The 24,110-nt window shown below is 34.8% G+C and overlaps 2 protein-coding genes across 2 annotated transcripts in view; one reads left to right on the top strand and one right to left on the bottom strand.

Annotated features, from left to right (window-relative positions):
* The window catches only part of LOC142334998 (uncharacterized), a 253,501-nt gene that overhangs the window by 99,895 nt on the left and 129,496 nt on the right, over nucleotides 1–24,110 (bottom strand). The window lies entirely within an intron of this gene.
* On the top strand, nucleotides 327–16,282 carry LOC142334702 (uncharacterized). Its single transcript, XM_075382944.1, has 7 exons — nucleotides 327–630; nucleotides 977–1,218; nucleotides 2,910–3,035; nucleotides 7,364–7,609; nucleotides 7,839–7,897; nucleotides 9,681–9,926; nucleotides 15,460–16,282. The coding sequence occupies exons 1-7, from the start codon at nucleotides 461–463 to the stop codon at nucleotides 15,547–15,549; spliced, it is 1,179 nt and encodes a 392-aa protein (XP_075239059.1). The 5' UTR covers nucleotides 327–460; the 3' UTR covers nucleotides 15,550–16,282.

Below are 24,110 nucleotides of genomic sequence, written 5' to 3'. Positions count from 1 at the left end.
TGAAGCGTTTCTGATGTTTGAACACAAATTATACAAAAATGGAGCAAATATTGTCTTTGATTTGTTCCCATAATTCGAGAGCTAAATCTGAGCTTTAAAAAACTCGAGACAACTAAATTATTATTCTGGAGTTCTCTTTGTTTGATGAGACTATAGCTGCATAGCAATACTTTAAGTACCCCACCGAACAAAGAAAATTCCAGTTAAAGATTCTCTCGTAATTCTGTGCATATGTGCAATAGAATTTTTATGGCTTGATGCTGTGCATCGGAGGTTCGAGGAAACACTATAGTCTATTACCGACGTTTATCTTACACGATCTTGTGAAAAATCTTGCAAGAATACGCACCATCTTTCAAGATCTTGCAGCAGCTCCTAAATTACTAATTATATTGTCTAGCAAGAGGGTCGATGAAAATTTCTAAATTTTTTAAGCCAGGTTCACGTAGAGGAGGACAATATGGACTACTTTAAGGAGATGTCAACGAGAGTGTTCACAATTCTAGCCATGTGCTCTTTTTTGGGAAACTCAGTTGTCATCTTCAGCAATCATTGGATACTGGACGAGACGACCCGCTACAGAATGACTACCAGCGTCATTTGCGGCTGCGATCTTATTGTCAAGCTAAGGCAAACTTTTCCTCTATATATTGACTGCGATATAAGATTAAGAATTGTACATTATACAAGGAGTCGCGACAAACGCAATTACAACGCAGAAGAAACAAAAGCAAAGGTATGCTGCGACGTTTGACACGAAATGGCTCTCACCAACGGTCATGTCATTATTTATTACGGCGTCATTATTTGACAACGCAGGATTATTTAAGTAAAATGGAAATAGCATGAACTTATTCATGTGGACGTGCCGAATTTATTTCGCTCAAGGGACAGTTTAACAATTATTAACGCTGAAATAAATAGATCTAGTAGTGTCTTACGGTCGTTTATATAAGTATAGGACGTAATGTTTCAGTTATCTTTGGGGTATCTACATTCTGACACATTCGACCAAGGAAGCACTGGAATCGACCAACCCACAAGTACAAGCATGTGTCATCCAAGCATTCATCATTGACTTCTTCTACATCTGTTCCATGGTGTACATGGCATGTCTCATGATCATGATGACATGCAAGTATCTTGAGTATATAAAACGAGAGAAAACTCTTCACAGGGTGCTACACGTCATTCCATGGGTCATAGCTACCATAGTCAGTGAGTCGTTTTAAATGCTGTGAAGTTCGACCTCGTCCAAACGAGATACTCAATTCAGCTGATTGTGAACCCTTCATTTGGATAGGCAACCATTTTTGAAATAAAGGCGGTCGCTTTCAAGTAAAAACTCAAAAAAAGTGAAATAGCTTGAGCTTCGATATTCACGTTAGATCCATATTTCTGAGCGATTATGAGTCGGTTAACAACTGAATAAATCTACCGCTTTCGAGAAACAGTAGCCTTTTCCCATATCTATAAATTGAAAAACATACCCGGCAGATTGCCGGAAAATAGCCGCCGTTGATTCCAATAAGCATGATTGGGATTGAAATAACAGAAGATATTGAAAAAAGATTTTTGTACAAAAACATTTTTTTAAGTCCGATTTATTTTGAAGGCATTTCGTAGTTGAACATACTTCTGTTTCTTAGAGAGAGGCTACAGGGGCTCCTATCAATAACAATAAGCATTAGAGATGGTAAATAAGACTTATAGGAACGACGTTCAAATAGCGGGCATCTAAAATTGGGCTTTATGGGTTTATCCCGTTTCTACTTCTGACTTCAATTTTTTATACTGACCCTGTTCATTTTGAAATGCTTTGCTGCGCAACTGATGTTCAAAATCACTTTTAGCAGAATGAGAGAAGAGAGAAACTAGCCTAGAGAAGTCAAAAAGATTTCACGCAAAATGTTGAAAAGGCGGCAAAATGAGGTAAAGCGAAACATTTTTTTATTCGACGCAGTAAAAAAACATAGCAGGACAAGTCCTGACGTACAATTCAAAGAATTTTCACTGACTAAACAGAAAACTAGACCAAGAACGGACTATGAATGGATTGGGAAAACCATTTAGAAAAAAATCCGATCCAACAAATCGAAAAAACTGTAAAAATCAAAGTGAAATTGCCGCATGTGAACAAAAAACCAATAGCGAGAAAGCGAATTTTTGTTCAAACACCGTTTTCTCACTCTACTTTAAATTTAGAGCGAAAAAATTTCACGCCGCAGAACCACTCGCTTTTTCGCTCCACTTCCTGTTTCGGCGTGACCAAAATCACTACTCCAATTTGACTTCAGAAATCATGAAAATGTGTGAACAGATCTTAAAAAAAAGACAGCGCCCCAATACAATTCAAATTCTTTGAATTGTAAAAAAAAATAGGAGCGCTATAATAGCCGGCTGAATAGATGAGGGCGGCTATTAATAACCGGAAGAATGTCGAAGAATTGCTCTCGGACGACTATTGCGAGCTCTAATTTAAAGCAGCCTGATTCAGTCGGGGTGGCGTTGGGGGGGGGGGGGCTTCTAATGACTTCTGACTTCATTAGAGGTTATTATATGCTACTATAACCACTAATAAAATTTGGAGTGAAAAAAAATATTTTGCACTTTTCATCTGAATTTTTGAATTAGATTGCCGCCTCTTGAGATCAGCTGCTTACATTTGTGAATGAGAGAAATTTAGATCACGCAAAAAAAGTCAAGGGCGTAAAGTCACTCGAAAACTCAAAACGGTCAAGCAAAAATTTTGCATAAAAAGATCAACACGTTTACAATAATCGCTTCAAACTTCGTCCGAGAGCAATTAAAAACATTCAACCATACAATTCAATTTTGAAATCCTTGTTCAAACTATTATTGTCTTCTTATAAAAAAAACATCCGGAACAACAGCTTGCGTTTTTTCAGCATTATCAACAGCGTGCAATGGCGTGTATGGGTACGACCGGCATCTCAACTCTGGCTCCTGTTGGCTAGTAACAAGACGGCGAATATCAAAACGGTTTAATCTCAAGGTCTACTACCTTTTTGCAGGTAAGCGGCCTCATATGATACTACAGTAACTGATATCATTTCTCAGTCAAAAGTTCATTTCCAAATTATATCTCAAAAAAATTATTTCTACAATAGCAAGCTGTTTAAACCAGTTCTTCAAGAGCAAGAAAGATTGAGTTTACAATAAAAATTTCTGTCAAGCACTGGAGTAATCAGCATAACTTCAAAAGGCCGAACATTTTAACCACTCAAGCATAACGACTGCATTTCAAAAATTTCCAGATCCAAAATATTCGCAGTTTTTGGGCTCATTGCGCATGCTGTATCAACCTGGAAAATTTTCTGTTCAATTACCTTCTCAGGGTAGCGGGAGAAATTTACGAGAATGCTTTGCAAATAGGCAATGTCACAGTAGCCAATATGCGCTAATAACAGTAAAAAAAAACGAAAATCAATTTACGTTCAATAATCCGATTACAAATTAGCAGTTGTTTTACAATTAATTTAAGGTTTTATCATAATTACCGGGTTAATTCTCTCGTGTTCGGTTGAGATAGCTTCATCTCAACCCGGCTTGAAAAGGGATGATAACTTATAAAATCTTCTTGAGTTTCCCCATAAAAGATAATTAACTAGTAAAAACGTACAAATTGCAGGTCCAACTTGTAAGAATGTAAGACTTTGCAAGTCAGATGGCTAACTTGTAAGATTCTCACAAGTTCGTTCTGGTCGAGCTTTCCTCCTATTGGCTCTTTTTAAGCACCGTCTTTTTTAATGGCTAACCTAGACATGAAATATTTGGGCTCCTGCAGCAATAATTTTTTATAAAAATCTTCAAAGAGCAAATCGTTCTGACTGAACATTTTTCTTCAACTATGTTGAATTCAACTATGCCTCTTAACAGAATCAGATCACTTCAGTTTAAGAAAAGCAAACAAAAGATAAAAGCGCCCTTTCATTTTCTCACTGACTTTGAGTGTACATTAATTTTTTCAGCAATTGCCCCCTTTTAGAGTTAATTGTTTTTATCGCAATCAACAGATTTAATTATCAACTTTGCTTATCAACCTGACGCATTCCTGTTGCACTTTAAAAAATTGCATTAATTATCCTGCATTTTTCATTTTAGATAGCACTTTTATCTTGTCAAAACTTCAAAATTCCAATAAGAAACTTGAACATTTTGACAACCTAAACCTTACGATCTGATGAGCTACTGATTACAATTTTCGTATATTCATTTACTACTTATATACTATGTACATCAAATGGTAACCTTAAAAAAATTGTGAGTTTAAAATAAATTTATAACAAGCCGAGAGTTTTTGGTGAAAAACATGTAAGGCCTCATAAGAATCTTCGGGTCTTTCCCATTATAGGCCACCTATGAAATTATAACCCCCATTATGGTATAATTACTATGATTGGGGGCGCTATACGTTATCTGACCACTATGCTGGGGGGCTATAATGGGAAAGACCCGAATCTTCTAAGGTCTTAAAAATAACAATCCCGACTCAACCCGAGAAACACTAGCCGCTGAGGCATGACCCTGGCGATTGAATCTTAGGTTTCATTACTCAGGTTTGCTCAGCTTTGAGCAAATATACGGACTTCAATAATTCGTAAAAAAAATAACTAGGGCATGAAAAAGATTTTAGACAATCAAATTTTCACTTTGTTTTAAAACTGGCATTACATTAGGGATCTTTTCCGTTTGTGTCCCTCAGCTTAGTGTGTGCATATTATTTGCATTCCGAAACGCACGAACGGACAGATCCTAATTTAGTCAAAACGTAGTGTTCGTTGGCTTTACTTAAAGTTCTAAGCCCAAATGAATTGCTCTAGGTTGTTTCCAACAACTCATTTCTGAAAACGCATTATCTTTAGTGACATTAGTGGAAGTCCTAGAAAAAAACCATCGCTATCGAAATTTCTTGGAACCTCTAGTGTAGACAGAACATTTTTTAAACTATAAACCGACTAACCGATGAATTCCTCTCGAACGACAGACTGAGGAATTTAATTTAGAGGGGGCGTAGCTTAGAAATGTTTACGGGTGCAAAAGAATTTCTCCAATTGGGTTCGAACCCGAACCTACCTGTTCTCAGCCTGAAATCTGACCAATTCAGCTAGAAATGCTTTGATTTCCATTAGCTCAAAATCGGTTTTAGCAACGAACGGATCCAAACGAGAGCAACTTAGATCACTCAGAAAAGAAGAGCTAAGTGTGAAAACGTCACAAGAAATCAAAAAAATTCTAGAACAAAAGCGTCAAGCGAAAATATTGCATTTAACGAAGAAAGAAACGTTTACAAGAATTGCTTCAAACTTCCCAGACCAATTGCCCCCTTTTAGAGTTAATTGTTTTTATCGCAATCAACAGATTTAATTATCAACTTTGCTTATCAACCTGACGCATTCCTGTTGCACTTTAAAAAATTGCATTATTTATCCTACATTTTTCATTTTAGATAGCACTTTTATCTTGTCAAAACTTCAAAATTCCAATAAGAAACTTGAACATTTTGACAACCTAAACCTTACGATCTGATGAGCTACTGATTACAATTTTCGTATATTCATTTACTACCTATATACTATGTACATCAAATGGTAACCTTAAAAAAATTGTGAGTTTAAAATAAATTTATAACAAGCCGAGAGTTTTTGGTGAAAAACATGTAAGGCCTGATAAGAATCTTCGGGTCTTTCCCATTATAGGCCACCTATGAAATTATAACCCCCATTATGGTAAAATTACTGTGATTGGGGGCGCTATACGTTATCTGACCACTATGCTGGGGGGCTATAATGGGAAAGACCCGAATCTTCTAAGGTCTTAAAAATAACTATCCCGACTCAACCCGAGAAACACTAGCCGCTGAGGCATGACCCTGGCGATTGAATCTTAGGTTTCATTACTCAGGTTTGCTCAGCTTTGAGCAAATATACGGACTTCAATAATTCGTAAAAAAAATAACTAGGGCATGAAAAAGATTTTAGACAATCAAATTTTCACTTTGTTTTAAAACTGGCATTACATTAGGGATCTTTTCCGTTTGTGTCCCTCAGCTTAGTGTGTGCATATTATTTGCATCCCGAAACGCACGAACGGACAGATCCTAATTCAGTCAAAACGTAGTGTTCGTTGGCTTTACTTAAAGTTCTAAGCCCAAATGAATTGCTCTAGGTTGTTTCCAACAACTCATTTCTGAAAACGCATTATCTTTAGTGACATTAGTGGTAGTCCTAGAAAAAAACCATCGCTATCGAAATTTCTTGGAACCTCTAGTGTAGACAGAACATTTTTTAAACTATAAACCGACTAACCGATGAATTCCTCTCGAACGACAGACTGAGGAATTTAATTTAGAGGGGGCGTAGCTTAGAAATGTTTACGGGTGCAAAAGAATTTCTCCAATTGGGTTCGAACCCGAACCTACCTGTTCTCAGCCTGAAATCTGACCAATTCAGCTAGAAATGCTTTGATTTCCATTAGCTCAAAATCGGTTTTAGCAACGAACGGATCCAAACGAGAGCAACTTAGATCACTCAGAAAAGAAGAGCTAAGTGTGAAAACGTCACAAGAAATCAAAAAAATTCTAGAACAAAAGCGTCAAGCGAAAATATTGCATTTAACGAAGAAAGAAACGTTTACAAGAATTGCTTCAAACTTCCCAGACCAATTGAAAAAGCTATCACTGGTTAATTTAAAACTAACCTATTGCTAAACTTATGATTTGGCAGTTGGGTTGACAAATAGAATTTAGAAATGGAAGAAATGTTCGTGGTGCTGTGATTTCGTTTTATCACTTTCGAGCATACCCTGCTCAAATTGTCCGATGTTTGTATGTCACTTGTTCAATGTAGTTAGAAATTTCGTGTTAATATCAACAGTAAGAACGCGATGTCTTTGAGATTAAGAATGGAACTAAACATAACCGACTAAACGTCGGAAGAATAGCTCTCGAACGACTATTGGGACCTCTAATCAATTGCAGCCTGTTTCAGTCGGGGGGGGGGGACTAAGAAGTTCAATAGTGGGCTTCAAATAACCACATTAGAGGTTAACATATACAACTATTTAAAGTGAAAAATAGCACCACTTTCGGTACACTTTTGAAAAATGGCACCAGTTTCGGCGCAATTTTCATTTGAATTTTAGTATTAAATTGCCGCCAATTGAGTTCAGCTGCTTGAAATTGCGATTGAGAGAGAATTTAAGATCACGCGAAACGCAAAAAATCAAGGGAGTAAAAGTCACTCGAAAAGTCAAAACGTTCAAGCGAAAACTTTGCATAAAAAAGACACACACGTTTACAATAATTGCTATGAACTTCGTTCAAGAGCAATTAATAATTTAGGAACCCTGTGGGACAACCTTACACAGTGCATTGTAATCATTTGCTACTCCTTGATGTTAGCCAAGTACATTCAGAGACGAAGACTCTCATCTGAGAAGAGACACTTGTCATTTCTGGACAGTTTGAGGCACAAATCTCAAGACAGCTTCCGAAGGATGTTTGGCAATCTCATCCTTTTACCCATTCTATTCATTATATGTTTTATGCCCTCAGTCATTCGAATTCATCTCAACGTCGATTTCTTCGGTGAGCCTCACTTCCAAACGAATGCAAAAAAATTCCAGAACAAACCAAGTCTCGATTTAGCAAATAACTCTATTTCATACTCCCTAATTCAATGACGTCTGTTATACTTCCTCTTCTATCTAAATGCTTATCTAATATTTGGATCCGAACATTGATAAACAGTAATCTATTTTTGAGAACCTATGATTGGAATTTCGAGCATCACAAGTTTTACTTCGCATCTTTTTAGGCTTGTTTGAGAATGCTAATTGGGTACGCAACTACTACAAGGGACTCTATTTAGCAAATGTGAGTACCAATCCTACTTACTGACGTAACAATAAGACAATTACAGTACATTGAAAGATCAAATCTGTTTCAAAATGTGAAGAGTTGAAAAACAACAATGCCTCTACAACGTTTTTGAAGGAAAAATAAAAGTGCACATAGTTTGCGCCCTATTAGCAACGGTTCCTGTATTGCCACAAAAATTAGCCGCAGTAGCTTCGCAGATCTGCAGTCTCAAATAGAACATGAAAAAGCTCAAAAAAACAAAAAAATTTACTTTTCATTAAAAGCTGAGATGTTCTATTTTGATTAAGAATCTGTATTACTTATTGCTGCTTCTATAAGCTGCTCTTACATAACCTTCAATTAGATTGATATACACTTACTTGACTTTACCTCTCTGAATTAAAGTAAAGTCAGAGTGAGGAAGTCATTTTAAGTTCCTCACTCAGAGTGAGGAAGTCATTTTGAGTGAAGTAGGTCACGTGTGAACAAAAACTTCATCACGCGAAAGAACAAAACATAGCAGGACAAGTCCTGACGTACAATTCAAAGAATTTTCATTGACTAAACAGAAACGAAAACTAGACCAAGAACGGACTAAGAATGGATTGGGAAAACCATTTAGAAAAAATCCGATCCAAAAAATCGAAAAAACAGAAAAAATCAAAGCGAAATTGCCGCATGTGAACAAAAAAACCACTAGCGAGAAAGCGAATTTTTTTGTTCAAACACCGTTTTCTCACTCTACTTTAAATTTAGAGCGAAGAAATTTCACGCCGCAAAACCACTCGCTTTTTCGCTCCACTTCCTGTTTCGGCGTGACCAAAATCAATACTCCAATTTGACTTCAAAAATCATGAAAATGTGTGAACAGATCTTCAAAAAAAGACAGCGCCCCAATACAATTCAAATTCTTTGAATTGTAAAAAAAGAAAAAAACTCGCTCCACTAAGAGTGAAAAAAGACGTCACACACGGAATTCAGTTGGAATTGCACGAACGGATAAACAAAACAGATTTGAAGAGGTTGTGACGTTATATGGTCGTAAAGAAATCTTGACGACTTAAGAAACCAAGAGAAGGTCAAAATTAGCTTCAGTTATCGCTTTGCGGTCATTAAAAAAAAGAATAGACAAATTGATCTAACTCTTTGTTTCTTTTTTCAGTGTCAAAAAGTGTTCTAATTTGCAGTTTCAATTAAATTCTAAAACTATACTTAATTCAGCTTCTAAACTGAAAGCTTATAAGCTCAAAACCAATGTCAGCTAGCAAACACTCTAATGAACTTCGATACAGAAAGTTAGAAATGACCTTGCACGCTCAAATGCCGTTACGGAGAGGAAGAAGTTGACGTGAAAACTTCGTGTAAACAAATGAGACGACAAAACAAAAAGAATTGCAATTACAATTCTAAATATTTTATTAAAATCCCGACAACTAAATCCTGAAAGGCCTATGAATGGCACTTGAAAAACAATTGCTAAAAATTGCCCACAAAAAGTGAAATTACTGTGAAAAAACCGAAAAATTGCTCAAAACCGTTTTTCATTCTACTTAAAATTAGTGGAAAAATGCACGCCGTTAATTTCCTATTTATCACTCTACTACCTGCTATGTCGTGATAAGAAATCACCCCGCAAATTCTATTTCGAAAACCAAAATACTCGATTAGAGATTAAATTGCTGACGTTTCACAGATCACTTTTTGATTTCCAAAATATCCATTTTGAAACCATTTTGCTGAAATCTGGTAAAACTATCAATAACAATTTTGAAAATCCGTAATTCTTGAAAATTTTCAGGGAATCGGAAACAACCTGACAGGCGTGGTGAATTTTGCATTGTTCGTCCTGTTCACAAAGCAAACCCGAAAAACCTGTCGGTATGTGTTGCGTCAATACTGCGGAAGCCAGCCAAACCAAGATATCTTTGGGAAGAGCAAAACAGACACACTATTTTATACACTCGACTCCGACAGCTCAGTCAATGAAGACTCAACCATGCCCCCTGCCTACATGTCATTGTGTACTTCCTTCATATGCTGCCAGGTAAACTCCACAACAAACGTCAAAAACGCATGTTAGGAGCGTCAATACCGATGACAGTTTGTCATATTAGTGTCAGATTACAACATACTTAAGGTAGCTTTCGAAGTACGACTCAAGATTTTCGATTTTTTAAAATTTTGGTATGAGAGGAAAATTCTTTCATTATTAATGAACAACATGGAGCAATTGCTTGGAGTCATTTTTAGTACGTATTTCTTCAACATAAGAAACAGCTAAAATTTCAGAACCATCAATTTCACATTTATAATCAAAATGTCAGAACCTAAAATTTATTATGTTAATCAACCTTTGTAATAGGTGCAAACCGTTGCGTGCCGCTTCAATCAAACTGAATTTCAGTCCATCTCGAGTATGACATCAAAGTCAACGTAGAATTTAGAAGATAATGACGAAAACTGTTTTCCCTTTTCTTCTGAATGATAATTTGTTTATATGACGTTTATGTATGCCAAGTATCTCTCGCTGGTAACATCTGTTAAGAATTCACTTGAGTTAACTTTCGATTAACTGGAGAAGCACCCAAGTTAGAGTTGAAACGTAATTTGTTCTGTCTTTTTGTTTTGCACACACACTTTCTTCACATTCAGAGCATATTGCAAAAAAAAAATTAATCACGCAAACCAACGCTTAACGAACTACAAGACAAGATTTTGTCTTCAGATTTCAGATTTTTTTTAAAAAAAAGAGCATTCTTTTTACTTATTCCGCATCTAGAAATTTTTTTCCCGCATATCAAGAATATATCAATGATTTAATTTATTGATTACCTCAGAGCTTAGATCAGCAAATCAAAAGAATCAGGACAAACAAATGAGCAAGTGTTGAAAACCCGATTTTATTTTGTGTGGTTTTCAAAATGATTAGTTCACGAGAGAAATCCGGTGTAATTTTACTCAAATACCCCTCTAAGCTACCTGGGAGACATGACTAAGTTTTGCTTAGTATTGGAGAACTTTCTGAACAAGTATTGTCTGATTTAACCCTATTTTTGTAAACATAGCAGGTAGATTGACAGAAAATAGCTGCACTATCTTCGTAGATCTGCAGTCTGAAAAAGATTGTAAAAGAAACAGACCAAAAAATGCTCAGTTGTTATATTTTGAATTAGAATCCGTTCAACTTATTGCTGCTTATATTAGTTGCCCTCAAAAACCCTTCAATTGGAGTGACACGCACCCATTTGACCTTATCTCAATGAATAGAAGTAAAGAACAATCAATTGAAAACAATAAAGAAAGAGTGAGTAAGTCACGTATGACAAAAAAATTAATCACTCGAATGAACAAAAAAACTTTAGTCTAAGAGTGAAAAATGGCGTTACGGACGGAATTCAGCTGAAATTGCATGAGCAAATGAATAAAAAGCAGATTTTAATGTGATGTCATATGGTCGTAACAAAAATCTGAAGGACGAAATAAAAAACCAAGAGAAGGCCAATAATAGCCTTAGCTATCGCTTTGTAGCTATTACTAATGATCAGTAGTTTTTGAAATAATGATTAATAATGTTTGTAACAATGATACAAATAAAGGACATAGGTGAAAAGATGACTCTGTAACCTTTAACTTGAAGGCATTTCATCACCAATTGGAGTTTATATAATTGTTTATTTAAGATTTCAGAGAACCAAAAAATTAGGAAGATGTCAAGATTTGTGTGAGAACAAGAATGTTTTTTTTTGTATGCTGTTTTCTATCATATGCTGTATTCTAGCATATCATGCGTCGCATGAGAGGTAATCAAGCAAGGTTTTAATCAAATCAGTTTGAACAAAATAAACAGAATAAATCAAAGAAGTTCACTCGGAAGATTCAGAGATAAGACATTTTTGTACCAACCCATTTTAGTGGGGGAGAGAAAATATATGCCCAAATGCATTTTTTTTCTTACGTCAATTTTTGCCTATCGAAATATTCACTGTGCAGGTTTGTGAGTTGTATCAGTAGACCGCCAAACAAGCACAGACCATGTATTAATTTTTTAAACTTTGTTTTTCTTCCACGGAGTTGAAGTTAAAACCTTTGCGAACATCTGACTGAATTTCGCTGCTTTTGTTCACATTTTCCATACTTTTACGCAATTATGTTGCCAATTTTGCTAGAAACTATATATAAAACTGCTAACAATAGTTTTGTTAGTTTTATCACCAAAGATGGAAGTGTTGCTGAACTGTTCGATCCAATTTGGCCAAAGATTTTCCCTCAAAAATGGCCCCAAATACGCTTCTTTATTACACTTTGTTTAGATTTGCCGGATTGACAGGCATAAAAACGCTGACAAAATCTTTGTTTACACCAGATAGAGCAAGTTTAGCAGGAGCTTTCTTTTAGAATGCTCTCGAATTGAACTTCTGCCAGTTGTTCGCCAATTTAACTCCAAATCTATCCAAAATGCAGCATAAATTTTTCGATATATTAACACTTTCTTTTGTCAAATTATCATCATCCATAAAATTTGGATATGGGTCGTCCTTTTTGTCGTCCTAATGGGTTTACAGCAGTAGTAGGGCTGGTTTTGGTCTAATCATTTTTTTGTTTACAGTCCAAAAATAGTTCGGATTGACATCCGTCGCTTTCATTGAAAATAATTTTGCATTTTTTGCTTTTCCTTATGTAAGTTAAAGAACAGCACATTTTATATGAAGACAAACCAATGAGAATTTCAATCTGCTTTCTAAGCAGTTTCAAGGAAACCTATCTAATTTTTTCAGTCGAAAGCTCAAAGTCGTTTTGACTTTATTCTTGTTCAAAACAAAGAAAGGACTATTCAGCTTTGCCACGTTTTTCTCTTTTTGTAGTCAAATTATAGCTTTAAGTCAGCAAAGACATAAGACATCGCACTTCTAGCGGAGTAAAATTTAATATTTACGGCGGTTTGATTAATTACTAAATAAACGTCCTCGATCGTACGAGTTTTTGCAAAAAATTGAGGTTCTCTTTGTTTTGTCCAATTATTGCATATCATTAATCACATTATTGGAATTTGAAAAGCCAGTACAACTGAATATATCAATTTCTTCAGTTGATGGAGTATGGTTTTAACGGCTTGGACACCATCTTATGGCAAAATTTATCGGTAAATTTTGTCGTTCTTTTGTAGTCGAATGAAAAATTGTGGATTCCAAGTATAAGAGGCTTCCTGTGGTTGAACAAAGGAACCTATTTACTGATTTCAGTTGATAATTAAAGGTTTTAACCACTTCGAAATCCAACCTATTTTTAAAAAAAATAGAACTATTTTTTAACTTTGTAATTTTCTGTTCATTTTTGTCTACTTGTTACATAGTCTCAATAATTATAGATCGCACATCAAAATATTGGTGTTGAAAAAGTAAATGATACTTATCTTACGTCTTCAGTGCAATGGTTTTTGTTTGAACGGTTTCGACACGGTACATTTAGCAAAACAAAAAATTTTGATTTTTGTCGGTATTTCTCTTTTTTGTCGACGTATTAATTATTCTAAATAATAAAACATCCAAATGGGTGTTCTTGGGGAAATCAATCAACCTCAATGCTAATATCAGTAGATGGTTTAAGTTTATATGACTACAAAATATTTTCCAAAAATACAAATGCATTTTTAACTTTCTCTTTTTGTCTTTTTTGTCTACTTCTCTTTTTGTCTTTTTTGTCTACTTCTAACTTACTCGCATTACTCAGAAGACAAATATGACATTATTGGAGTTCAAAAAAGACGCAATTGATTACATGTTTTTAACTAAATAGATTATTGTTGTGACCGCTCCGACACCGTGTTCTCTCACAATTTGATTGAATTTTCGTTCTTCGTTTATATTTGTCGTTTGTTTTTGTAGACATACAATCTCTGGTTAGTGACAGGTCTCAATGTCTTCACAAGGAAGTATGAATGATAAGAATGAACATGAACTCAAAGATTTCAGTTGATTTTGTTTTCAGAAAAAATAACATCGCTGGCAGATTGCAGGAAAATAGCCGCCGTTGACGTACTTGATGCACATCGGGATTGAAACAGAAAAAGAAAGAAAATTTAACGAATTTTTTTCTGTTTTCAAGTGTTAAAAAGTGTTCCAATAGCGCGTGCAGTTTCAGTTAGATTCTAAAACTATACTTAATTCGGGCTTCTAAACTGAATGCTAATAAGCTGAATACAATGTCAGCTATCAAACACTCTAATGAACTTTGATAACCTAATGCACTATGACTTAATGACCGGGCTTTATCGGTTTATCCAGTCTCTTTTGATTTTGCTCTTTTGACATTGACCATATTCACCACACTGCGTAATTCAAGGCTTGAAAGAATTTAAAATCCATTCGGTTGAAACAGTGAGCGAAGTAAGTCAGAAGTCATACGTGAAAATCGTGACTGGTTTAAAACAAAAAAAAACGTCATCAAAAGGTAAAGCCAATTAAAAAAGAGCGCCTAAATAATAGCCGTTCATCGGCTATTAATAAGGTGTATTTTTAACTTAGCCGTTCTGTTATTTTTTGTCTAATTGTTAACGAGTCTCATTAAGGACTGGCCTCATGTTTTATCCGGTGAAGCACAAAATAATTTATTCAGTTTAAGTTTTTTGACGCTATTTTAATGTTATTTGATTTTTTTGTTTGTCTTGTATCGTAGTCTTAATAAAGGCAGTTCTCATCGGCTCAAAAATGTGAATCAACGGGTTTGGAAGATTATGCGCAAAATGCACATTACCGAGCTTCCTCGTTTTACTTTAAAATGGACTAGTTCGATACAGTAGTCAACTTTAAATTTCTATTTAACGACCTCAAAATCAAAACTGAAAACCAAAATATTTCTCCGTAGGAATTTTCCAAAAACGCAACGCAACCCACTTATTACTCTGATATCCGTCGAACAAAAATGTCCACGAAATCCTCATGAAAAAGTACTAAAGAGTGCAAAAACTTTTTGAAAAAGTTCCGTTCCCATTGTGTTTTCTTTTTGTCAAATTAGAAATGTTTCCTTTTTCAGAAGCTAATGGTCTATCCTGCTCAAACACCACCACACCAGCTGAGGGGTTAAAAAAACTTTACAAGCCCGAGTTCAATTTTTTTCAAAATGAGATGATAGCATATATCAACTCATGATTTGTAACGTAGCTAAGTAACGTAGGCCAATATTCAAATTTTTTCTTGGAAATGAATTCTACAATGAATCCGCTTGCTAGTGATACCGCTTTCATGTTTCTAATGCGTTAAAAAGAGTGATTTTTATTGGAAAAACTCACACAGTATTAACCAATTTTGGATAGAATCTGGTCCTCCTCCTCCCCCCCCCCAGCTTAGTGAGCATATAACTTTACACCCCCAGCATTACGTGCTATAATTTACATAGTAGCATGCTACGTAACAATACATAAATTGCAATTGGGAGCATAAAAACACCAGGGGAAACAATATATCCCGATTTTTAATGGATTTCCTTGAAGGCAATCCTGAATTTACTTCGAATTTTCCAGCGTCACTTCACTTTAAGTATGCTGTTTGGTTCAGTTTCATTCACGCAAACTTTGTTTTCAGAGACCAGCCTATGGAGCAAGCATGAGAAGACGAAAAATATCCGAGAGAAGAACCTGGACAAATAAAATGCCTTTTGTGCCGCTTAGATGAAATATTCAGCATTCATTTCTCACGGATTGCGAAAATTCCTAAAGATAAATTTCATAAAGTATAATCATAAATGTCAACAAATTTGTAACTTGCAACAAGCAACTTAAATTCTATGATTTGATACTCTATATTTGCTTTCGAATTCGAAATTCTTACCATATTCTTTTTCCTGCGAAAAATATTTTTGAATCACTTTCCAGAAGGAAAATGTTTATTCTCATTTTGCTCCCTTTACTATTATAGCACAACCGAAAACACTGCTTCAACATGACTTTTCATAACATTTAAAACGAAGATCTTAGGAAAAAGGTTGGTCGTCAATATAATCCAAACTTTCGATTGTACAAACTAAACTCATATTAATAAAAGCCTTGCCATTGCGGTTTTTAACAAAGCGGAATTGTAGCTAATATTAACTTAATTGGGCAAAATATTTAAAATTGATCGAAACTTTCAAACCTACAGAACTCCTATTTGAGAAATTCTTTTCAATTTACAATTCATCGCTCGAGGTCCTTTTTATTGATTACACTCGCGTATTTCAAAATGCACTCAAATATATCGATCCCCCCCCACTAAGTAGGGTCGGAACAAAAAATCATTCGGAGTTTGTCAATCTGTTCAACTCAGTGTTTCTCTTTTTCAATCGTGAATGAAAACAAGGAGGCTCGATTCAGATTCAAAAAATTACAACCTGTTTTGCTCAAGCTATGAGCATATAGACATTGATCGCCTCAAAATCAAATCAAGATCAGATTTAAAACTTTTTCAACAATTTGTCGAAGCAAATCGCCTTTTTGGAATTCTTGAAATCGGGCAACAATATTTGGGGCAGACCTTCAAATTGAGCTCTGCCTAGAATCAATATTTGGTTCTCTTGTTTTCGGAAGATTTCACAAAAAATCTAAACTGGAGACAAATAAAAATGTTGTACTTTATTTCAATAGTGCTTCCAGTTCGCTACATTGGCTTTCTCTGCTTGTCTCAATTTTGTCTTTGCTTAAACATTAATGATTGCTTTTTTAAACCGGAATTACGTTCAGATCTATTTCATTACTGAAGCAAACAAGGCGACTCGGTAATGTGCAATCGCACATAAGGTTCCGACCCCGGTAATCCACAATTTTGGCATAAGTGTCTACAAAATGAGGATCAGATAGAAAACCCCAAGCATTTTTTAAAAAAATTGCTGTATGAACAAAAAGATAGCCTCCGAATCAAATAACTCACTGGAGTAAAAAAGACGCATTAGATTGATCATACCTGCCAACATTAAGCAAGCGAGTCAAGACCAACAGCAAAATCAAACAACAACAACAAGCATCAATTACATTCAAATTTTATGTCCATTTTAAAAAACAAAACTTAATAACCAACTCAAAATAGCGTCAGATAAAACTGAAAATAAACTAAATAACTTGTAATTCACTAGAAAAGATATGGGACCAGTCCATAAAAAAGCTCGGTAGCAATTAGACAAATAACAAAGACAGTAAAGTAAAAAAAATCTCATAATTTTTTAAAACAAATAAGATCAAAGTAATGAAAACCGTTAAAAATCAACTGGAATATCCCAAAATTTAACAATTACATATCTTTCTATAGAATTAAGACCTGTCATTAATCATTTTTATGAGGTTACAGAAAGAACAAATAGACAACAAAAATTCAATTGAAACTTTCCAGAAAATGCTGTCGAAGCCGTAAAGCCATATTTAGCCCCTCAAAATATGCTCGATTGCCAAAGTTATTTCCAAAGTCATGAAAGCCATTAATTACAAAATAAAATTAATAACAGCTTCGTTTATTCGACCAAAAAGCCCTTGAGAACTGCCATTATCCAGAATATGTCTTACGTCTACAAAAAGAACGTCACATATGACAAAAATCAAATCTTAATTAAATCTATTTTTTTTGTGGAAAACCCGCTTCGAAGCCAGTAGTCATAACAAATTCTTTAAAAACATTAGATTTTGCAATACCAATCCGTTGTGACGCCTTCACTTGACACCAATAAAGACATACATGACCTGTAATTAACGAAATTAGGTAACAAATAGACAATTAAAAAAACAAAACAAAATTGCGAAGTTAAAGTGTATTTTTTTAATTCAATGTTTTCAAAGTTATGAAAGCAACCAGCTATCTACTAATATCAGGATGTCGCCTCATCTATTCTTCTAAAAAAGCCAACGTAACCTCTCATTATAACAGAAATCTCAAACGACCACAAGACAAAGTAAAAATAACACTAAGAAAAAATTTAAAAAATTCAGTTAAATTCTGCGAGAAAGGGTGTCCAAGCCGTTAAAACCATAATCTATATCTTAATGTTCAATATTAATGTTCAATTTTGCCTTATTTTGAACTGTGATGTGATATGTGAATTGTCAATAATGTGATAATGTGACAAAACAAGAAAACGTGAAAAATGGGCAGATGCCTAAAAAAAATGTGAATTCTAGTAGTATCAAAGCCACAAAACCATAACTTAAGGTATAAACCGCATTAAAGATCAAATTTTGATACAGTAGGAAGCATTCTTTCGTTGCTGACAGTGAACTACACGTTGACCAACAAATGAAAAAATAGGCAAAGTTCAATAAGCCATTATTTATTTCATTAAAAATCAAATATTTTTAAAAGCCAGAACGACCATAAGTTTTCAAATGAAAACCAATATACATTATCTTGAAGCTGCTTACGGAGCCAATTGGACCTATCACTGGTGAGCTTTGACTTGAAATGTTTTATAAAAAATTGAAATTAAAAACAGATTTTTAAAAAAGACCGACTGATTACAATCCGAATTATTCCGGATTCTAAGAGTCCAAGATTCGTCCGCAAATAGCCCAGCAAATGCTATTCGTCTATTAGGAACACATAATTTTTTCGAATATGACAGATACAGATAAATTATTAAAAGTCGAAAACAAATGATGCGCTTTTGATAATTTACGAGTGAAGTTAGCAAAAAACAGAAAAGTTTTACTTACAGAGCACTCTCAATGAAGTTAAAGTAGGAATAGCCGCCACTTGAGTCTAAAAATAGTGTTTATGGTTTTTGGGTGTGTACTTCCGGCAAAATCAAAGTGGACTAAAGCTAAATTCGTGTTATTTTTAAAGAGAAAGGCCGAATTTTTAAACAATTAGCCAAAATTTTTGCCAAAAATATTAAATAAAATAGTCAGCAATTCTTTTTGTCTTTGAAAAAAATCAAACATAGCCGGCATATTGCCAGAAAAAGCCGCCGTTGACGCCCTAAACGCACAATACGCACAACACTTTTTACCTAAGTTGCAAAAAAAAACGTTCAAATTCAGAGTGCAGTTTCAAGTACATTCTAAACCTATATTTACTTTAGCTTCTAAATAGAAGAGTATAAAGCTTAATACTAATATCAGCTGGCAATCGCGCTAACAAACTTTGATAACCCAATGCACTATGACTTAATGACCGGGCTTTATCGGTTTAACCCGTTTCTTTTGATTTTGCTCTTTTACATTGAGCGTTTTCACTACACTGCGTAATTCAAAGCGTGCAAGAATTTAGAATCCATTCAGTTGAAACACTGAGTGAGGCAAGTCATAAGTCAAAAGTGGAAACGAAAAACGTGATCAAAATGTAAAGCGAATTAAAAACGTACCCGGCATATTGCCGGAAAATAGCCGCCGTTGATTCCCATAACTCTATTGGGATTGAAAGAAAAGTAAAAATCAACAAAAATTGGCAACTAATATGTCTCAAGAGGGAGTGGAGGTCAAAATTTGTCTTCAGTTTTAAGATTAGAACTGTTTACTACAAAGCCAGTCTGGTACAGTAACTCTACTAACAACAGACTAATTGTTCAAATACCGCGTTTGCTTAGTTTCGATTGAAAGAGCCTAAGTATGGGTGAGAGAGTAATTGACTCAGCTCCTTAGACATAAAATGTAGAAGAGAAGTTCATTGAAGTTGAAACATACCCGGCAGATTGCGGGAAAATAGCCGCCGTTGATTACCATAACTCTATTGGGATTGAAAAAGAAAATATCAACAAAAATTGATTTTTGTACAAAAACATTTTTAAGTGCCATTTATTTTGATGTAATTTCGTAGTTGAACATACTCCTGTCTCTCAGTGAGAGGCTACAGGGTCTAGTATGATTACCAATAAGAATTATAGATAGTAACTAAAACTTATGAAAACAAAGTTCAAGTACCGGGCATCTAAAAATGGGCTTTATGGGTTCATCCCGTTTCTATTTCTGACTTTGATTTTTTTTATACTGACTCTCTTCATTTTGAATTGCTTTGCTGAGCAGCTGCTGTTTAGAAGGACTTTGAGCAGGATGACAGAAGAGTGAAACTAGCCTACAGAAGTCAAAAAGATTTCACGCAAAATGACGAAAAAGCGCCAAAATGGGTAAAGCGAAAAAAAATTCGACGAAGTAAAAAAATAGTAGCGCTATAATAGCCGGCTGAGAAGATGAGGGCGGCTATTAAAAACATAGCAGGACAAGTCTTGACGCACAATTCAATGAGTTTTTATTGACTAAACGAAAACGAGACCTAGAACGGACAACAAATGAATTGGGCAAACCATATCCAAAAAAAAAATCAAAAATTTTCTAAAAAACAGAAAATCAATGTCATAATGCCGCATATAGACAAAATAAATCCACTAGCGAGAAATTTGGTTCAAAGAAAAAACTGGGCCTAGAAGGGACTGGGAAAACCACTTAGAAAAAACGCCGATAAAAAAATCGAAAAAAGTAAAAATCAAAGTGAAATTACCGCATGTCAACAAAAAAAACACTAGAGAAAGCAATCTTTTGTACAAACACGTTTTCTCACTCTACTTTAAAATTAGAGTGAAAAATTTGACACCGCAAAACCACTCGCTTTTCGCTCCACTTCCTGTTTCGGCGTGACCAAAATCACTACTCCAATTTGACTTCAAAAATCATGAAATTGTGTGAACAGATCTTTAAAAAAAGACAACGCCCCAATACAATTCAAATTCTTTGAATCGCAAAAAACGAGAGCACCTAAATAATAGCCGTTTGAGAGGCTGACGTGGCGGCTAATAACAACACCATTCGTAAATTACCATTACCAAAATTGACGAAATTTTAGGCAAATATTCCATAAAAATGTGAACAAAAATAACGCAAATCGGTCTAGTAATCACAAAAATTTAAACATCGATAACTCGCTCTGGAATACGAAGTTCAAATAAATCTTTTCAATTCCATATTCTAGGCTGGACGGGCTTTTTAATGATACCACTCACAACTCTCAACGATGAATATATCGATCGGTCAAAATTGACTGAACAAAAAAACCCATTTGAGTATATAGTTATGCCCTCCTCAAGAGGGTCGGAACAAAAAGCAAAAAATAAACGGCCAAAATCAGCTCTTATGTCCAATTCTATCATTAAAAGAGACTCGAAACAATATTAATCCACTATCTCAATTAGACCGACTTTTAAAGTTTCAAGAGTAATACTCATCGTTGGTATCTCTTCCTTTCATGTATCTTGATGCTGCATTTTCTCATCGCAAAGTCACTCAAGTACTCTTTAACACTTGGGAATGTTAACATCGGGGCTCCAGCATTAATATGTAGCCGTTGTTTTTATGAAGAAAGTAACACAAGAGAAAATCAGACGTTTGACCATTTTGAATATTTTCATGATTACATGGCACTTTTCATCAGGCTTTTTGTTTGTCTTTCATTTATTATTTTATTATCTTTCAATTTAGCAACGTACGTCAACAGTTTGTATTTTAATTGACGCTTCTTAAGGTTTTTACTAGAAAAAGATCTAGAACAATCCTTATTCGACTCAGGCGCGTTCTCCAATTGATTAAATTAGAAACGACGAACCTTGGAACTGTTAGGACAACGAACCTATTTACTCTTCAAATATGTTATTTTTTACGAAAATTTTGCACCTCTGAGTCATCTGGATTGTCAATTCTGGCAAGTTCAGTACCAAAACCACAATGAAATGAGGTCACCAGAGAACGCGAGTGATTTTGACAATGCTTACAGGAAAAAGTATTGAATTAATTTCTCAACATGATATGACTGTTTTGTTATTGTTATTTTTTGGTTTTGCAGCATGTTACGAATGTTGGTTTTCCAGCATGCAAAAAGGAATTACACTTTACCAATTCAAAATTATTTATTATCTTTCATTACTTACGTACCATGTGCTGCTTTCAGAGCTAGAACACATGCGCATAATAAAGACACTGACCACGCGCATAGTTTTGTAACTTATTGAGAACAGCTCTGAATTAAATCCATACCAGCGAACCACTATACCAACGAGTTCTATCGGTCACATGACACATGAAAGCCGTTCAATTCGAACATACGTATCTCGGAGCAATATTAGAGGTCGATTAACAAAGCCGATTAAGACGAATTCGTTTTAATCTTAAGGCAATAAACATCTCTTGTCATTTCGAACTACACTGATATTTTAAACCAAGAGATAGCAAATTTCAACTTTAAAGTTGAAATTATACAAATAGTTTGAACATAATTGTACTAAATACCTTTAACACTCATTTGGTTACCCAAATTCTTAATTTCAGCAAGGATGACGTTTTTGCACAAATTTTTATAGCCACAGATTTTCAAAACTAAAATCACATTTTTTTAAATTTTATTATTAAAAATCTTTGTTCAACGAATTTTAAGAAGAGATTCAAATTATCCTGCTTTCATTTCTTCAATTAGTCGGCTTAGGAATTCTGCTAGGAGCACCAATTTATCTCGTTTTACGAAGGAAATAGAACACAAAAGAGCGTGTTGCCTCTGTAGTTGAAGAGGAATGAACAAAAGCAGCACAATCACGTGAACAGAAAGAATTGTTAATGTTTTCACGTGACTGAATAAATTGGTATTTTTGAACTGGAGGTTATTTGAGTGCAGTATCAGAGCACGTGCTGACAGAAACTAAGCCATGTTGTTTTTAGAGAAAGGCGAGACTTGACAGCTCTAGCGGTCTTTCTATTAAAGCAAGAATTTTATCTTAATATGCGCACAGTTTACTAAACTAACTATTTATTATCATTATACTTATATTAAGTAATTAAACCTTACTTCACAGTTTACGCCAATTAAAAAAAGCTCATGTTAACTTTTTTACTGTCATACAATCAATTCTAGAGTCGGTTATTTGATTTTTGTAACATTTTTAATAATAAAATGCTAATCGCGTTCACGGCTTGCAAAAGCCACGAATTCTACTCAATTTTCAATCAAAAATGCTTCCATGTAAAACAATAATTTTTAACTAAATGTAATTCAAGCAAAAACAAAAGTTCAAAAACAAAATCAAAATATGTTCACTTATTATGTTCACAAATCAAAATATGCTCACAAAAAATCAAAATGTTCACTTTTCAAAGTTGCATTGACAAAAGGTTCGGCAGCGAACAAAGTTAAGAGATTGTGGATTGCGGACGAAAGAGAGCAAGAAACATTAACATTGGAGACCATCACCCATTCTCTACGAATTAAGTGAACAAAATTCGTAACAGAGGAATGAGGACTCACATTAATGAACAACTCTGAGCAAATTGAGCACTGCAACTCGCTCTCTAACATGTCCATAGTCTCTTTCAACTTCCTCTTCTCGCCCTCTAGCGAAGTGTCCTTAGCTTGCAGCTCATTCGTCAGCGACTCCTCGCGCGCCTCTAAAGTCTCCAACTCGGATTTGAGTCGGGTCTCGACCTCAGACAGTCGTCTGTCGTACTCCACGCTGAGCTCCTCCTTCACCTTCAATCGTATCTGCTCCAATTCTTCTCGCTAAAGCACAAACACTTATTCAGAGATCACACATTTTCGATAATGATAGTTGGCTCGTTGCGAAAGCCTTCGGTAGTTTAGTCCTGATACAACTTAAAGCTGGTTCGCGCTTTTAGTACGCGAACAATCTCTGGCCGACAATTAATGACATCAATGAACTAAAATATAACTTCAAACATTAGGAATTAAGATAAATAGAGTAAAAATTCCAGCTAGAGTTTTCTAGCTGGTAAAAATTCCTTGTACACGAACCATCAGTAGGAGTCGTAGAAAGGAGCGAAATTTTGTCACAAAATTCACACAAATGCGGTTTTGTCTTAGGAGACAAAATTTACTTTGCGTGATTTAATTCCGCGTTTCTTTTAAATGGATTTTTAGCAGAGAACTTTTTGTGAAGACTCATCGGCGACCATGCGGATAATTTTTCAATTGAAGTATTCCATTTTCACATAGTACAGAGACATTAAACATCAATTTCTTTCGAACAGAAGTCTTTCAGAACTTTTGATCATCGATGCTTCATAGAGAATAGAACAAATCAGATATATAACTGCAGTCAATTCATAACCTGAGATAAAAAATTAAATATTATCATTTTGCTTTCGAAAATTGTTCAATCGAAAAAACTCGTTTGTTGTTGCATAAACTAGACGCAATCACAATTTTGCCGTATAGTAACCGGTCAATCTCTAGAAATTTTACAAAATATTAATCCAGTAAACGCAAAAAAGCTACTATCGATTTGTCGA

This window comes from Convolutriloba macropyga, chromosome 2, assembly GCF_964194025.1.
Source record: "Convolutriloba macropyga chromosome 2, txConMacr16.3, whole genome shotgun sequence".
Lineage (NCBI taxonomy): Eukaryota > Metazoa > Xenacoelomorpha > Acoela > Convolutidae > Convolutriloba > Convolutriloba macropyga.
Note: the sequence above shows the minus strand (reverse complement) of the source record. Positions and strands in the feature narration are given on the sequence as shown.

What these genes read in the sequence shown, in the direction of transcription:
- LOC142334702 (XM_075382944.1), top strand. Translation starts at nt 461, where the DNA reads ATGGACTACTTTAAGGAGATGTCAACGAGAGTGTTCACAATTCTAGCC. An exon ending in GATCTTATTGTCAAGCTAAG is followed by an intron (nt 631 to 976) that starts GCAAACTTTTCC and finishes GTAATGTTTCAG; the next exon opens with TTATCTTTGGGGTATCTACA. An exon ending in TCTCAACGTCGATTTCTTCG is followed by an intron (nt 7,610 to 7,838) that starts GTGAGCCTCACT and finishes GCATCTTTTTAG; the next exon opens with GCTTGTTTGAGAATGCTAAT.